Source organism: Anolis carolinensis, chromosome 3 (genome assembly GCF_035594765.1).
Source record: "Anolis carolinensis isolate JA03-04 chromosome 3, rAnoCar3.1.pri, whole genome shotgun sequence".
Lineage (NCBI taxonomy): Eukaryota > Metazoa > Chordata > Lepidosauria > Squamata > Dactyloidae > Anolis > Anolis carolinensis.
The window spans coordinates 47,150,425-47,169,074 of record NC_085843.1 but is presented as its reverse complement, the minus strand read 5'-3'; the positions used below and the strand labels follow the sequence as shown (position 1 = coordinate 47,169,074).

At 41.3% G+C, this 18,650-nt stretch overlaps 1 protein-coding gene across 8 annotated transcripts in view; it reads left to right on the top strand.

Annotated features, from left to right (window-relative positions):
* The window catches only part of cblb (Cbl proto-oncogene B), a 130,770-nt gene that overhangs the window by 34,591 nt on the left and 77,529 nt on the right, over positions 1–18,650 (top strand). For 7 of the 8 annotated variants that reach the window (XM_062974845.1, XM_008107794.3, XM_062974844.1 and 4 more), the window contains one exon: positions 2,321–2,571. The exons of the other annotated variant lie outside the window; for it this stretch is intronic. In XM_062974845.1, the coding sequence (XP_062830915.1) occupies positions 2,321–2,571 (251 nt within the window). The remainder of the gene's footprint in view (positions 1–2,320; positions 2,572–18,650) is intronic. 8 annotated transcript variants of the gene reach the window in all.

Sequence of the window (18,650 nt, the reverse complement as noted above, 5' to 3'; positions counted from 1 at the left end):
TTTGGCCACAAAAGACATAGTCATCCAAAATATGTATTTCAGTTAAAAAAATCCCTAGAAAAATAAAGTCCAAATTAGAGGAAGAGGAAGATCTGTTTTTTCCCCTTGCTGTCAGTTAGAAGGGTAGGCTCCACCCACTTCATCTCCTAGCAACCCACTCAGCTAAATGGCGCCCAGGGGAAAGGCAGATTTCAGTTAGGCCTCTTCCACACTGCCTATAAAATACAGATTATCTGATTTGAACTTGATTATATGGCAGTGTAGACTCAAGGCCCTACCACACACCTATATAACTCAGAATGCCAAGGCACGATAATCCACAGTATCTGCTTTGAACTGGATTATCTTGAATCCACACTGCCATATAATCCAGTTCAGTGTGGATTTTATACAGTTGTGTAGACGGGGCCTCATATAATCCAGTTCTAAGCAGATAATATAAGATTATAAATATATCTAAAATTACTGTGGTATAATAATACAGAATAATATGATCTCTAAAATCAGGACAGTAAATAAAGAGCAACACTCTGAAAACAGGAGAATCCCAGAAAGGAAACAACCAGGGCCAACTAACACCTCCCAACAAAGGATTGCCCCAGGCAGGAAGCCGCTAGGCTTTGAAGCTGCAAGGGCATTAAATGCTAATCAAGGTGACTAATTGCAGCATTCATACTTGCTTCACTGAGACTATTCATTGCTATTCAACCTGGCCAACCAAGGATTCCACAAGGTAGAAAGCAGCCAGGCTTGCAGGCAGCAAGGCTATTCAGTGCTGTTCAACCTGGACAACCAAGATTTCCCCTAGATAGAAAACCCTCAGGTTTTGAAGCCACAAGGCTACTCTATCCCATTCAACCTGCCCAAGGAAGGATGCCCCTATATAGAAAGCGACCAGGTTTGAAGCAGCGAGGCTATTCAGTGCAATTCAAATTGGCCAAAAAAAAACATTTCCCCAGAACGCAAGTACCCAGCCTTCCAAGCAGCAAGCCTATTCTATTGTATTCCAGCTCACCAAACAAGAATTCACATAAGAAGAAAATGGCCAGGCTTTGAGGCTGCAAGGCTATTCACTACTATTTCACCTGGTCAACAAATGATTCCCATAAGCCACAGCAACACGTTGCAGGGAACAGCTAGTTTTATATAATGGATGCCATTTTACTATGCTATTATATATAATGAGACATGAGCATCCACAGATTTTGGTCACAGAGGTTCCTGTAACTAAACCATAGAAGATAGCACGAACCCATTGTACTTAGCCTCACATAGTTATTCAACCTCCCCCTCCAACAACCCCAAAGTTCTTAACCTGTTACTCTCACAGTGAAACATTTTTTCAATGTCAAGTTATGTCATTTCAACAAATAACTAAGCCTTAGTTAAATTAGTAAGCATTGCATGAGGTTGGTTGTTGCTTATTGTTAATGCAAATTTATGGGGTGTCGTGCCATTCTTGTAAAACATCATACTGCAAAGTCGGCACAGAAACTCCATTAAATCTTCAAATAGGATACTTGGACAACATTTCAAGAGTAATCTAGCTCATGCTGAACGTGGAAGAAACCTATAAGTTATGTTGCTCATAACAAAAAACTTACAAAACTAATCTCTCAAGGACAAAATACTGGCAACTGTTCTCTTGAAGATTATTTTGCAATCGTCTTCTGTGTGCTTCGATATGTTTTAAAAAGGGAGAAACTGGCAAAAAACAGCTGAGTATTCCTTGCCTAAGAAAACCCTATGAAATTAATGAGGTCACCATAAGTCAACAGGTAACTTGAAGGCACATACATAAATACACACCTACACAAACCAAGGTAACAATACAATCTTTCAATTAATTTGGCCTAAAACAGGGATTGACAACTGTGGGAGACTAGGAACCAGTCTGGCTCTTCAGGAGACCTTGGAGAACTGTATCTATACCATACCTATTCTCTGGGGGGGAAAAGCAGGAATAATTTGGGCCCCAATTGCTGCTAGAGCCCTGTAGGGGATTTCTGCCACCAGAGATAGTTTTGGGTCATTTTGGAACAATACTTTTTTAAAAATAAACTTTTTTGATCTGTGGGGAACACAAAAAGAGGTGCAGGGGCCACATAGGTCCATTGTCCACACTTTGTCCACCCCTTCCCTAAAACATTGTACGTGTCTTTATTTGGTTTCATATTGTGTTTTAACAGTCTCACTAACCAGTCCTGGTATGACTTTAAGGCTTATATTTTTGCTTTCGTCTGCTCTCTTTGTGATATCAAATAAGATTTTGCCAATTCAGTCAGCTGTTAAATTTATGCACATTTTTCTTTGCTTCTAGGTAAGATTGTGTCAGAATCCCAAACTTCAGTTGAAGAACAGCCCACCTTATATACTTGATATTTTACCAGACACGTATCAGCATTTGCGACTTATATTGAGCAAGTATGATGACAACCAGAAACTTGCACAGCTCAGTGAAAATGAGTATTTTAAGATATATATTGACAGTCTCATGAAAAAATCAAAACGGGCTATAAGACTATTTAAAGAAGGGAAAGAGAGGATGTATGAGGAGCAGTCACAGGACAGGTAAGAGAACATTTATAGATTCACTGAGACTCGCCAATTATTTTAACAGCTTTATGCACACTTACCAGTGTTTGCTAAAAGTTTCCTTCTTGAAAGCAGAGAATTTAATTCCTGCTAGTGAATGCTGTCAACCTTCAAGTCAGTAATTTATTACTGAATATTTCTTTGTGGCCAGTATGCAGCCCTTCTTATTTAATTTCTGATATATCTATTTTCTTCATAAAGTGTTATTTTTTATGTTGAACTGTGTATTTCATACAGTGTTATACAGTAGAGTCTCACTTATCCAACGTAAACGGGCCGGCAGAACGTTGGATAAGCGAATATGTTGGATAATAAGGAGAGATTAAGGAAAAGCCTATTAAACATCAAATTAGGTTATGATTTTACAAATTAAACACCAAAACATCATGTTATACAACAAATTTGATAGAAAAAGTAGTTCAATACGCAGTAAGGTTATGTTGTAATTACTGTATTTATGAATTTAGCACCAAAATATCATGATATATTGAAAACATTGACTACAAAAATGTGTTGGATAATCCAGAACGTTGGATAAGCGAGTGTTGGATAAGTGAGACTCTACTGTAATTCATAGAGATGTATAAATGACATTTTTGGAAACTCACTGATCATTTGACATAATACAGTTGGGAATATCAAAATGAGAGGTGGAGCCTTTGGAGATCTATGTGGCAAATAGATTATTGGTTTTTGAGTTGCAAATCTGATGGTATAAGATAAAAGTATGGTTTGAGCATCCCTTATCTAGAATTACAAAATCCAAAATGATCCACTTCGGCAGCTGAAGTGGTAACACCTTTGCTTTCTGATAGTCCAGTGCAGGGGTCCCCAAACTAAGGCCCGGGGGCCACATGCGGCCCATCGAAGCCATTTATCTGTCCCCCGTGATGGCGGCTCCCTCCTCCTCCGCCTCCCCCTCCCTCACCTGTTGTGCACCTTCTAAAGCTTTGCTTGTTTATAATGGTATTTTAATTATTATTTAATTAATAATTTACTAAGGGGTGCTTTGCCAGTGCTTTTGGTGCACAAAGGCAAAAGGGGGTTGGACTAAATGGCCCAAGGGGTCTTTTCCAATCCTCTTCATTATTATCATCATTATTATTATTATTATTATTTGCACAAAGACACAGTATAACAGCAAATGAGATATATAAATATGCTGGATTTCGTATCACAAAATCACAAGTTGAACACTTCCCTGGCGTTTAGGACTGTGTGATGTATGATGGTGATGATGATGATTATTAACAACACTGAGGCTGGGTGGCCATCTGTCAGGGGTGCTTTGCTTGTACTTTTGAGCACAAAGGTAGAAGGGGGTTGGACAAGATGGCCCAAGGTGTCTCTTCCAACCATCTTTATTATTTTTATTATGATTATGATTAACATTGAGGCTGTATTTCTTCCCATTTGTTTTTTTTTTACTTCAAAATAAGAGATGTGCAGTGTGCATAGGAATTTGTTTATAGGGTTGTTTTTTTTTCAAATATAGTCCGGCCTGAGGGACCATTAAATGGCCCCCTGTTTAAAAAGTTTGGGGACCTCTGGTTCAGTGTATATCAACTTTGTTTCATATTCAACATTATTTAGAATATTGTATGCAATTTCCTTCATGCTATGTGTATAAGGTATATATGGTATGTTTACCGTAATGAATTTGTTTCCATATGGGTCTTAAATAGAAATACTTTCTTATTTAACAGCCTGGTATAATGATTAGCTGGGCAGCTGTATAAAGACTAAAACACCCAAAACATTAAAATGTGTTTTTATTTTGCAGAAAAACAAAAACAAAACAAAACAAAAAACCTCTATCAAAGTGGAGGAGAAACCTTTTCTTTTGGGAAAGTAAAATGGGAAGTAACAATAAATGAAAGATGCAAATGGAAATTAATGTTTCAAAGCTCTTGTGCTCTGAAAACAATTCTTTCTTTCTGCCTTTTACACAAAAATGTCCTGATGCCTAAAAAGGTTTCTGAAATTATCTTAAATTAAAAACATAGTGAAATAGTGGCATATGTAGAAATATTTGTCATACCTTAAGGGTGGATCTGTTGACATTAATGGGTCAGGCTTCAGATAGCGAGTTACGTGTGCTATTTTCTATTTGACATAGCACAGAAGAATTTATTTTAGTCACAGTTTCTAAACATTTTCTGTATTGGGTATAATTTGTATGCATCATATAATGCTAAGTGCGAAGTAAATGCCTTTGCAAACCACAGTTGAAGAGAGACATAGCTTTTTTACACTGTCCTGTTTGAATCATTATCAGTGCATGCTTCAGTGAATGTCAGCAGCTATCAAAATGATTAGGCTGCAGTCTCAAATATATTAGAAAGTACGATCTACTGAAGATATTGGGACCCTGTCTTGGTAAAAGTTTGAACTTGAAATATTTTTTCAAACAGCAGAACCCTTTCAAAAATTTGTATCAATTGCCTCTGTTTGGCTTACTGGAAAACCTCTAAATTAATAGATATTAATATGCATATTAAATACCACATTTGCATATTCATAATAGTGTTTGGTCAAGGACAATGGTTTACTGAATACTTCTGTATTCAGGGCAAGTGAAATTAATACTTTTTATTCCTTCTGTGTCTTAGAAATGCTTTCCATAGTGCACAGTGCTGTTGTTTTAGAATTTCCCATCCTTCTAGCTTTTGGCGTGTCTGGAGACTGTAGAAGGAAGTGTTTATCTCTGTTTCTTGCAGAAGCAGTGTAATTCAATGGGAAGTACTCAGATCCTGACCATAGGTTTTGAACAGATAGTGAGCTGAAGTCATGACAGGCAGGTAGCCAATAAAGGCTACGGACAAACAACTGAGATACTGAAATTCCTGGCCTAAATACCCTAAAAGCACCATATACTGTCTGACTTTGGAAGTCAGTCAGGGCTATCCTTGGATAAGAGACTGCCAATGGATGCCAAGTGCTGCAGGCTATAGTTCAGGGGAAGGGACTGGTAAAATTATGAGTATTCCTTACCTATCAAACAGCCAGTAGGCATTTCTCAAACTAAAATACATACCTAAGGAAGTAAAGAAATAAGTCAACGAGGCTAAATATGTGGTATCAACAACAGATTAACGACAGAAGATGACAGAACATCCATAGTTGTCACATTTAATCTCAGGTGAGACTGCTCAAACATGTTATGAACAAAGTTCAACCCATTATGGAGAATAACACAAATGTCTCACAAGCTCTGGGAGGCATGCCATTGGTGGCCTACAGACCACCTCAAAATGTTAAACAACCACTTACTTACAGCAGGACACAACATGGATGACAATAGAGGGGCAAGACCTTGCCCTGTGCCCAGATGCCAACTCTGTTATAACATCTATCTTTCCCAAAAAATAAGACAGTGTCATATATTAATTTTTGATCCCAAAGACACACTAGGTATTATTTTTAGGGTATGTTTTATTTTGCTCCTTCCTTCTCCACCAAGGACTTCCGCTGTTAGGAATTGTGGAAGTAGAAGTCCAAAACACGTGGAGGGCCCAAGTTGATCCATGCTTGTTTTAGCTGCTAGGCCTTCCTCCGGAGCAGAGCCTTGGCCTTGGTACCAGAAAGAAACCATCCATGAAGGCAGGAGAGGTGAGGGCACGCCTGCTCACTCACCTCAGTAAGTGGGCACCGCTGCCAGCAGCACTGGCCTAGGCCCTGCCAGGGATGTGTACGCCTTCGGAACTATAGAGTGCCCCAGAGGCCTGGGCTAGAGTGCGTTAGCCTACCTGCAAACTGACGCCATTTTAACCTTACCGCCCTCACCCCTTTCCTTTCGCTCTAGCCAGCCGTGCCCGTTTTCTGAGGCAATCGAGCAAGCGGGCATGTCTTCGCCTCCTCCGCCTTCGCGTGTGGTTTTTTTCCGGTGCCAAGGCCAAGTCTCTGCTCTGAGGTAAAAATTGGCATGGCCAGAGGGAGGCCTAGCAGCTAAAACAGGCATGGACCCACTTGGACCCTCCAGGTGTTTTGGACTTTTACTCCCACAATTCCTAACAGTCTCAGTGCGCCTTCCTGTGAGGCGGCGGCTCCCTCCTCCTAGGTCTTACTTTCGGGGGATGTCTTATATTTGTCCATTCACCAAAACCTCAACTAGGTCTTATTTTCAGGGATGTTTTATTTTAGGGGAAACACAGTAGGAGCAATGCACTATAATGTTACCTACTTTGTTCTAATATCTAATCTAGGAGCAGTGCACAGTAATGTTACCTACAGCATGCTCATTTTCCAATGTGATATGTGTCATCCTATGTCATCAGTGCCCCACTTCATTCTATGTTTGACAAATATGGTGTATATACACAACAGGATACAAATCTGATGTATGAATAACAATACCTTCCTGGACAGGAGACTAAGAGATTTGTATTTCAAAGTCTAGGAAATTACAAATGAAGACAAGAAAGAGAAACCATTGAAATTTATTTATTTATTTATCGTATCAGAAGCTAACCAAGAGTACAAGTTGTATGAATTATATTTACAAATTCCAAATTAGCAGAGGTATGAATAAAGACAGTGGACAGTGGTGCACTACAGACCAAGAATCCTCATAACTACACGTATGATAAAAGAGTTTTAAACCTAGCAAAACCGACTTTTGAAAGCAAATTTATTGCATTCACACATCAACAATAATTGAGTATTTTAAAGATTTGAAAGAACAGTATTACCTCATCCAGCCCTTTGAAAAAGAACAAATAACACAATTTGCATCATTTTGGATCTTATTATATTCAGTCCCACTCCTACAACTCTATAAATACATTTTATATCCTGAGGATTTAATATCCCTCTGTACTGCATCTGAAGAAAAAAGTTTCTATCCCTTTACAGATGATGAGAACTCTGAGTACATGTAGAAACTAGCTGCTGAAACGGGATTGAACTCATGACCATGGCCTAATAATAATAATAATAATAATAATAATAATAATAATAATAATACAACAATAATAATAAATTTTATTTGTATACTGCCCTATCTTCCTGAAGGGACTCAGGTCGGTGAAAGGGACTCAGGTTGGTGAGCTACCAGTAAGCTGATTGGGTGAGAGGGAAGTTAGTACCAGGAACAATCCATCAGCAGAAATCAATATATTGCGTGAAAACCAAATACACTTCACGAGAATTGTAGATAGTGTGTTATATCTCAACATAGTCCCTGATTTTCCGTTTACTTCTATCTCTTTATTCACTTTCTTCTTTAAAGCTAGTAGGTCGGTCCCTAATGTTTTTATAGTAGGAGTAGCTAATCCTTTGCCAAAAAACTATGTACTTGATGATTCATAGCCCAGGAGAGATCAATTTGTGCTTACATATTTCTAAGCTTTGTCTAGTTGCAACAGTGTCATTAATTTGAACACTTTCCAGGAACATGTTGTTTAAATTAAAAGTATGAAAGCATGGTGTTGTGTTTTTTTAAACAAAGTAATAAAGGATGTTGTACAAGAAACTTTGAAGTAGCATATTGCTGTTTGATTCATTAAAATCTTCTGGCAGCTGGAGGATAGGGTGAAGGGATGAAAGGAAATAGCTAAATTACTGCATTTATTTATTTATTTTGTGTCAAAAGCATTGAATAAATAATAGTTCAAAACTGATAAAAAGGGATCACAAGCAGCTAAATAGTTTTAGACCAAAAACGGGCAACAGCAACTGCATGTCTGTAGCTTTAAAATTACTAAATTGCTAAATTACTGCATATCCCTAGAGTACTTCATGTCAGTTCTATTAACATTGGTATTCTGTGGACCAGTGCTGGTCCATGAGCACTATCTTCTATAAGACATGTTTTCAGAAGTGATGCCCAGTATGATGATAATATGGCACAATTTTGGAATTGCTGCCCAGCACATGATGGAGAGAATTGCTGGCTCTCCTCATCAGATAGTTTGAGAATTGCTGCTTTATATGATTCTTAAAATTTAAATACAGATGCATAAAATATTATTTGATAAGGACAAAACAGAGATGGTGTTGTTCTGGGGTCCTCATCCATTAGAGATATTGGTCAAGAAGTAGCTCAGAACCTGGCTGTGTAAACAGGCATTCGACAAATAACATCAATACACAAACAGCTAAAGAAAATCAATGTTTTAATTATTAGTGTTTTAATGTTTTGCCATTATGCTGATGGTTTGTATAGTTTTAATTTATGGATGTCTTAATATGTGTATATCAATGTGAGACATGGAATCTTTGCTATGTATAATGCTGTACACCACTTTGAGTCCCCCTAGGGTTGAGAAAAGTGATCTATAAATGAATTAAATAAATAAATAGATTGGGTTTACAAGTACATATTTTTAAACCTGAACTCCTGACCTTTTTCTGAGTTTTTTTGTTTGAAAAAAGCTTTAAAAATCAGGAGAAGAGTTATGTGTTCTACACATGCCCTTGGGGTGAGCCCTGAATTCCGTAAAGTGTCATCTATGACTAAAAGACAGCTGTTAGAAACATTTTCTTAATTTCTTGCTAGAATCTTCCTTGTGACTTAAGGGGAGTAATTTCCCATTATCTATTTATAGAGTTCATATTGAGTAATCTTTCATAAATGTTGCTTTTTGGCTCATATTATTTGGAATCCTACAAGTTACATTGATGAGGGATTCAAAAATAGCAGCAAGAAGAAAAGACGAAACAGCAGCAGTAGCAGCTACCCGAAACAAGGGAAGAAAAAGTCTCTGGGCTTCAAGCCACCTATTTTCATCTATGCCTGACAGCTAAACCAATATGAATGGTTAGCTAAAACAGTTACCTTACTTGTGGTACAGATCACTGTTCAAACTATCCTTCCAGTACTTTTTCAGCACCATACACAATATCTTACCAAACACCATGCATTTGAGAGGGGATTTGAAGCCAGCACCCCCTTAATTTTCATATGACAGTCGGTTCTTCCTGTTATGTAGGCCCCAAAAGAGCCCACAACAGACTATTATACTACTTTAGTGTTTGAATAGGTTCCCAGCCTTTGGCCTTTGGCCATAATTTTGAAAGTTTTCTACAGTGCTTTATGTCAATTAAGAATATTGCAGTTGAGCAATCATTTAGCCGAAGATATCTGATAAGTTGATGTATGTCAGCAGAATCTCAATATTCTGATTCTTTTGCCATTCTAAAGCATATTAACTTCGTGATGTTGACATATATAATGGAAAAGAAGATGACTCAGTAGTTCAAAATAGGCACTTCAAGACAGTATCTGAAAACCCATGTTGTATTGACTATACTGAGTTTCATCACCGATAGGCAGGGTAGAAATACAGTCACTTCTTCTGGATACAGGAAGAACATGCTCATTCTAGAATAGTGATTCTCAACCTTTATTTGTATTTGTAGATGTCAGTTTCCATAAGCTCAAGCTAGCCTAGCCAATGATTAAAAATTATGAAAGTTGAAATCAAAAGCATGTGGAGGACCAGATGAACAATTTTTGAGGAATTTTATAACATTGGATTGTGATGGCTGTTGATTTTATTTCAAACCAGTATATTTAGATTGAAAGAGAAGTAGCACCCTGATTGTATTTTTCTTTGTTCGGTCGAATTAATTAATATCTTGTGAAGAATGAGCTTAAATAGTATTCGGAACTTAATAGCAGTAAAAAGTAGTGTTCATCTTGGAGGCATTTGGCACTGCAGTTATTTATTAACTCAGTTGGTAACCAGATGCAACTGCATAGACATATCAACTGCACGGACGTATCAACAGCAGTTCTCATTGTGTTATATATGTCTAGCAGCCAGGCTATATTTTTTCATATATATGAAAAGTATCCTTTTCCATATAATAAGTAATATATTTATTCTGCAAACTTTCAAATCATTGTTCTGTAGGAAAAGTAATATGAAATAATATTTCTGATGGTTTAAGCAGTTTTTCATTAATAAGTTTTGTTCAGTAGCTGAGATTATTAGTACATAATTGGCTTTAACATGGCTTCCAAAACAATGAATGAACTAAATAATTTTTAACCATTCTGGTTTCTTCTGTCATTGATTAAATGAAAACTATTTCAATTTTTTGAGAACAGAAAATGGTACTGTACTGTTCCATTATCCGGGTGGAGGTCATTAGGGGATAGAGATAGAAGGATAGTCTGTTTTATAGGTGAGGAGTTGAAGAAGGAAAACAATTTCCCCAGTTTTCATTGGTTATTCCTCCCCCCCCCTTCCCATATCATAAACGCGGGTTGTTTCCATAGGTGGAGGGAATAACAAGAAAATGGGCAAAGCTTGGCAAAGCTTAAGACATTCCCACCGCTTTACTCTGTTAGATGGCAGGGAAAAGACCACTGTCTCAATGTTTACTTCAACAGTACTGGTAGAGCAATTTTGGTGGACATTTTTAATATTGCCCTTCATCATCAGTTAAAAACTCCTTTCTGCTGCCTGCTGGGGAAATCATTATCTTGATAGGGATTATTTGGGTCTGACAAATTAAGGCCCCTCTTAACCTAATCCTAATGCTATGTAAACAATGATTTTCAAGGCACTTGCTTAGGGCAGGATGTGATTTAATATTTTCCCTTCACCCACCAAACATTCCATCTCAGCAGACACATTTAAGCATCTGAAGGGCAGAAATGCTTGCCATCCTCAAGGTCACAAAGATTCCCCCATTCTCACTATAGTTCAGGATAGAATTTCTACTTGCTTTGTTCTATATTTCAATGGTGCTTATTAAGCGCCATGTAAAGTGTGATTATTCTGACACAGCTGCAGTATTCATCAAATTTTAGTTAACTTTAAGAAAACAGTCTAAAGAACACAATCTAAAGAAATTACTGTAATCTAAAATGTAATTGATTAGAATTGCTGTTGTAAATATTGCTATTTGTTTGTTTAAGGGCATTTAATAGGAAGCATATTTTTTAAGATAAGCTGCTCACAGTCCTTAAGGATAAGCAGTATAAATATAAGAACGGTAGCTTAATTTGATTTGACAGCTAAGACTATCAATTTCTGTTGCTTCTCTTCCCTCCTCCCTTGGCCTTTCCCCAGCTATCCTAGAGTATGTGCATTTTGGTTCAAACAATGCATGTATTTTATGTCTAGACTGAAGTTTCATCAACATATTCAAGGTTAGCCATGTTGACCAGGAAACAGGTACAACATTCACAAAACATCAATACCTGTATAGGCCATCCAAAATGAACTAAATACATCATGCAATTGACTCTTCCAGTTTTTTCTTGAATGCCTATCACAGTGTGTCAAAGTATAACCCTAGCCCACCTTTTAGTGTGCCTTCCTCACCTTCCTGGCGGCGGCGATGGTCTTGGTGGGGCTGCTATTTGAGCTGGGCCCGAGAGAGCAGCATCTTCACCTCGCCATGCTCCTCCCAGTGCACACAGTCTCCAGCTACCGCCCCGAGCTTCCGCGGCCGCGCTGGAAGGGAAGGGTTCCTGCAGCAGTAGTAGTGGGAGCAGCGGTGGCGCCATCGTCGCACCTTGGATGAGAGACAGAGAGAGCAACTAGGGATGGCAAAGGGGTGGGGTGGGGGCAGGGCCCAATAGAAACAAGGACAGGGAAGGAGTGGCCAGCGGCACGACAACTGTTGGAGCTCAACAGAAAGGAGCGGAAATTAAAGAGGAATGAGGTTCAGGGACTGTATTTGTGGATTTGGTGTTTCCCACTGTGAGCGTGGCAAAGTTTTCGGGCTGCAGCAATCGAGATTCGGAGGTCTCTCTGCGTCCTGCAGCATACTCTGGTTTCCGGGATAGAGCATCTGCCTGCTTGGTCTGAGCCGGGGTTACATAATGGATCTGGAAGTCAAAACGTTCAAAGAATAAAGCCCAGCGCTGCTGCCTTTGATTTAGCTTTCGTGCGGTCCTTAGGTGTTCCAAATTTCGATGATCAGTATGAACCTCAATGGGAAATTTGGCCCCTTCTAACCAATGTCTCCAATTTTCAAAGGCTGCCTTTATGGCCTAAAGTTCTTTCTCCCAAATAGTGTAATTTCTCTCTGGGGCTGTTAGCTGACGGGAGTAATAGGCACAAGGATGAAGGTGTTCTCCCACCGGTTGCATGAGTATAGCCCCAATTGCCACATCAGAGGCGTCAGCCTGCACAACAAAAGGGGTTTTAGGATCTGGGTGCTGTAGAATTGGCTGGGTCGTGAATAATTTCTTTAGTTGCTGGAACCCTTTCTCTCCTTGCTCCGTCCAGCGAAAAGGCTGTTTCCCATGGATGCAGCTGGTGATTGGGTCAGACCAGCGGGCAATGTCTGGGATGAATTTGCGGTAGTAGTTTGCAAACCCCAAGAAGCGTTGCACTTCCTTCTTGTTGGTTGGCGCCCGCCATTCCAATACTGCTGAAACCTTTGCCGGGTCCATGGAGAGCCCTAATGGCGAGACGCGGTATCCTAGGAAGTCTACCTCTTGTAGATCAAAGGCGCATTTTTCTAACTTGGCATATAGTCCATGATCCCGCAATCGTTGTAGCACCATTCTGACGTGTTGTTCGTGTTCCGATTGCGATCTAGAAAACACCAAAAAATCGTCCAAATATATGATCAAGAACTGATCTAGATAATCCTGGAAGATATCGTTGACAAAATGCTGGAATGTTGCGGGAGCTCCGGATAATCCGTAATTCATGACCAGGGACTCAAATAATCCGAATTTGGTCTGGAAGGCTGTTTTCCACTCGTCCCCTTCTCTGATGCGAACTAAATTGTAAGCCCCCCGGAGATCCAACTTGGTGTAAACCTTGGCCCCTCGGAGCCGGTCTAATAGGTCCGAGATCAAAGGCAGGGGGTAACGATTCCGCTTCGTGATATTGTTCAAGGCTCTATAGTCCACTACCAAGCGTAGGTCCCCTGACTTCTTTTTCACAAACATCACTGGGGAAGCTGCTGGGGATTGAGAGGGTCGGATGAACCCCTTGCGAAGGTTTGACTCTATAAACTCCCTGAGAGCTTCTTGCTCTGGTTCAGTCAGGGAGTAGAGGTGTCCTCGCGGAATTGGGGCCCCCTCCACCAGGTCAATGGCACAGTCATAGGGTCTATGTGGGGGTAGTTTCTCGGCTTCCTTTTCATTGAAAACATCCCAAAAGTCAGAATATTTCTTGGGCAAGGTGATGATGGGCTCGGTGTCTGTGGCATGGCAGACCTTGGCTACTAGACAATGGTTTTGGCAATATCTTGAGGCAAACTGTAATTCTCTGTTGGACCAGGAGATGTTTGGGTCGTGGAGTGTCAGCCATGGAATTCCCAAAATCACAGGGAAGTGGGGCACCTCGGTAACGAAGAAGGAAATCTTTTCCATGTGTTCCCTTATCCACATTCTGGTGGGTTCAGTCCATTGGCTTACTGGACCCGTTTTTAGGGAACGGCCATCTATGGCTTGCACCACCCGGGCATTCTTGAAATCATGATATTGTAATCCCAGAGAGTCGGCATACTCTCTATCGATGAAATTGTTTGTTGCTCCTGAGTCTATCATGGCATGGATCATGACGGGTCTTTTTTTCGCTGACCACAACGTGACCACCAGGAGAAATAGGACCCCGGTTTGCGGCTCTTGAGTGGGGTTTTTGACCGGGTTGGCGAGCCTCTCTACGCCCGGTCGCTGGCTTCCCCCGCCGGCTTGGCTCCAGCCGCCTCAGCCGTTTCCGGCTCCACGGAGGACGCCGCTGCCAGGCGGGCAGTGGGCTTCCTTTTGGCTGGACATTCTCTGGCGAGGTGGCCCCCATTCCCGCAGTACCAACACAAATTCAAACGTTGGCGGCGGGCCTTTTCGGCAACATCCAGTCTGGGGCGCACATTGCCCAACTGCATCGGCTCTTCCTCGCTTCCCATGGGGTTTGGGGCTGGTGGTGGGGATCTCCATACTGGACGTGGCTGAATACTGGCAGAAGCGGGGGGTTTCACTCCGGCTCTTCCACTCTGGCCTCGGAGCCACTGTTTTTTGTTGGCTATCAGGGCTTCGGCACGTAGACACTGGTTGATGAGTCTCTCAAGAGTCCCTGGAGGATCCACCTTAGAGATCTCTTCCTGCATCTCGAAGTTAAGACCCTCGCGAAACTGTCCTCTAAGGGCTATATCGTTCCAGCCGGTGCTCTGAGCCAGCACCCGGAACTCGGCTATGTACCGGGACAATGCCCTGTCCCCTTGGAAGAGACGCCGGAGTTTATGACCGGCCGCCTCCTCGTCGTCTTCGATCCCGCAGGTCTTCCTAAGGTGATTCAAGAAATTTTGCGCAGAACTTAGGTGTGTGGAACCCGCATCAAACAGCGCCGTCGCCCAATTGGCCGCAGGTCCATCTAGGAGGCTGTATATCCACGCCACTTTGACGTCTTCTTGAGGAAATTCAGCTTGGCGGGCTTTTAAGTACACCTGGCATTGGCGACGGAAAACATGAACCTTGGAGGCTTCTCCAGAAAACTTGGTTGGTTGCGCTAGGGCAGGGAGACGTACTCCGCGTTCCTTCAAGCCCAGAATTTCACCCTCCTGCGTTCGGAGAGTATCTCGGATCCGGTCGAATTCTTCCCGGGAAATGGTGTAGCTGAGTGGTTGGGCATCCGCCCCGGTTCCTGTGGACATTCTGGCCTTAGGTTAATTGGTGCTTAGGGTGGCGGAGTCAAACTGTCAGGACCCAGGCTGCAGAGCACCAATAACCATGCGCAGAGACCAGATTCTATCTAATATCTTTATTAAGGAATTATATAAAGCCCCGTATTTCTCCCTCCTGTGTATGGAGTGTATCACGGATTCTGTCTAATTCATCCTTGGAAATGGTGTAGCTGAGTGGTTGGGCTTCCGCCCCGGTTCCTGTAGACATTCTGTTCTAGGTTAATTGGTGCTTAGGTGGCGGAGTCAAAATTGTCAGGACCCAGGCTGCGGAGCACCAATAACCATGCGCAGAGACCAGAATCTATCTAATATCTTTATTAAAGGAATATATAAAGTCAATAAAAACAAGTGAAGAATATAGTTCAGAAGCAGACCTTTCAGGAAAGGCCAAATATTGTCCAGGAAAATAATGTCCAATATAAGATATTATAGTCCAAAGTTATAATCCACTTGACCGAAACACACACCTTGCCAAGCAATGGTGTGGGGAATGACAGGGTCCTTAAAGTCCAAAGTAGCTTGGCAACAAGGCTGGAAAATAGACTTGAATCTTGGCTAGATCAAAACTTGAAACGAGGCAAACATGAAACATGAACTGAGTCCAGAGAAGTCCGTGAAACAAGGCAAGGCTGGAAACTTGATCCGTGAAACAAGGCAAGGCTGAAAACTTGATCCGGGAAACAGGGAACTGGGGTACGAAGTCTACACACGATCTCTCTCCTCAAGCTGAACAATTGACTCCGCAAGGTTCCCCTTGCGGCAAAACTCCTATATAGGGTCTTGTTTTCCCGCCAACAGAACACTTTCCCTGGAGAACAAGAAGCGAAACCCAACTCTGTCCAGATGTACAACTCCTTAGAATTTCCCAAGGGAAGCATACCTAATCAGCTAATTGTCTGGCAGCGATTCTGAGACTCCGGCGATTAGCCTCCCTGACTCCTCTATCTCTATTATAATTGTCCTTTCGGGAAAACGGGGGAGAATTCTGCCCAAGGCTTGTTTGGTTAACTTCCTGAGGACAAACATCCTCCAGGTGGAGAGGCTCCGATTCAAGCTGAACCGGTGGAAATCCCATGTTTTCCTCCTCATCTGCCACAATAGTACTAGGAACGGGACTACAAGGCCCATGAGACATCACAATGACTTGCCCAAGATCACCCAGTGAGTTTCCATGGCTGAGTGCGGAATCAAGCCACAATCATAGTCTAATTCTCAAACCGCTACATGCTGTCTCAAAACGGCCCGCTGCTAGCCAGGAGGGAAAATACTCAGGACTTGGTTTCTTTCTATGGGGCTGTTATTAAGTCTGGATGAAAATGCTCTTCCAAGAGTCAGCACTGATTGGGCAAGGAGTCAAGCCCAGGCTAGGCTGCTCCTCCCTGCAAACAATGTTTGGTTGAATTAAAAATGCTTTCTCATATATCCGATGGTTTTCCGAGGCCTTTAAATAAATGGGCTTCGAATTGGAAGGTTAATTCCGAATTGCCAAACCACCTCAGAACTCCGTTCGGAAGCCAAAATAGATACAATTTTATTTTAATTAATGACGATTCCGAGGAATTCACCTATAAACATGCCCAGCTCTTTAAACCGCTCCTCATACGGCTTGTTCTCCAGACCCTTGATAATTTGATTTTCCCTCCTCTGGACACATTCCAGCTTGTCAATATTTGTAATGCCCAGTATTGGACACGGTGTGATTCCAGGTGTGGTCTGACCAAGGCAGAATAGAGGGTTAGCATGATTTCCCTCGATCTAGACACTTTAATCCCATTGACTTTTTTTGCCATCACAACACATTGTTGGCTCATGTTTAATTTCTCCATGAGGATTCCAAGATCTTTTTCACACATACTGCTGTTGAGCCCAGCATCCCCCATTCTGTATTTTTGCATTTCATTTTTTCTGGCTAAAAGGAGTATTTTGCATTTGTCCCTGTTGAAGTTCATTTTGTTAGTTTCAACCCATCTCTCTAATCTGTTAAGATCGTTTTGAATTCTGCTCCTGTCTTCTGGAGTATTAGCTGTCCCTTCCAATTTGGTGTCATCTGCAGACTTGATGATCATGCCTTCTAACCCTTCATCTAAGTCATTAATAAAGATGTTAAACAGAACCGGGCCCAGAATGGAAACCTGTGGCACTCCCCTCATCACTTATTTCCAGGATGAAGTGGAAGCATTGGTGAGCACCCTTTGAGTTTGTTCGCTTAACCAATTACAGATCCACCTAACTCTAGTTTTGCCTAGCCCCCATTTGACTAGTTTGTTTGCTAGGTGGTCATGGGGGACCTTGTCAAAGGCCTTACTGAAATCCAGATACGCTACATCCACGATGTTCCCTGCATCTACCCAGCTCGTAACTATGTCAAAAAAGAGATCAGAGTAGTCTGGCATGACTTGTTTTTGATAAATCCGTGTTGACTATTAGCGATGACCGCATTACTTTCTAGGTGTTTGCAGACCACTTCCTTAACAATGTTTTCTAGAATCTTGCCTGGTATCAACGTGAGGCTGACCCGACAGTAATTGTTTGGGTTGTCCTTTTTTTCCTATAGGGACCATATTTGCCCTCCTCCAATCTGCTGGGACTTTTCAGTTTCTCCAAGAACTCTCAAATATGATTGTCAGTGGTTCCAAAATAACTTCCGCTAGTTCCTTCAGTACTCACGGATGTAGTTGATCCGACCTTGGGGACTTGAACTTGTTTAGAGTGGCCAGGTATTCCTGGACAACTTGTTTCCCTACTTGGCATTGGATTTCCCCTAATCCTTTGTCCATTCCATGTTGTTGAGGTTGAGGAAGGCTTTCTTTTTGTGAGAAGACCGAGGCAAAGAAGACATTAAGTAGTTCTGCCTTTTCCTTGTCCCCTGTCACCATCATCTCATCTTCTCCTCGCAGAGATCCTATTGCCTCCTTGTTCTTCCTTTTCCTACCGACGTAAGCAAATAAGCCTTTATTATTGTTTTTAACGTCTCTGACAAGCCTGAGCTCATTTTGCGCTTTAGCCTTGCAAATGTTTTCCCTACAGGAATTGGTTATTTGTTTGAATTCTTCTTTGGTGATTTCTCCCCTTTTCCACTTCTTGTGCATGTCTCTTTTGAGTCTTAGCCCAGTTAGAATTTCTTTGGACATTCATTCTGGCTTCTTTACACTTGTCTTATTATTTTTCTTTGTTGGCACTGTTTGTATTTGCACCTTGAGTATTTCACTTCTGAAAAACTCCCATCCATCCTTAACTCCCATGTCTTTTAGCATCATCTTCCACAGAATGCTGCTCAGTATTTCCTTCATTTTTTGGAACTCAGCTCTCATAAAGTCCAGAATACAGATTTGACTTGTTTTAGTTTCGGCCTTCCTTTGTATCGCAAACTGCAGAAGCACATGGTCCCTTTCCCCTAAGGATCTGACTACTTCGACTGCATTGATCAGGTCCTCTGGCGTAGTCTGGCTTTAGAC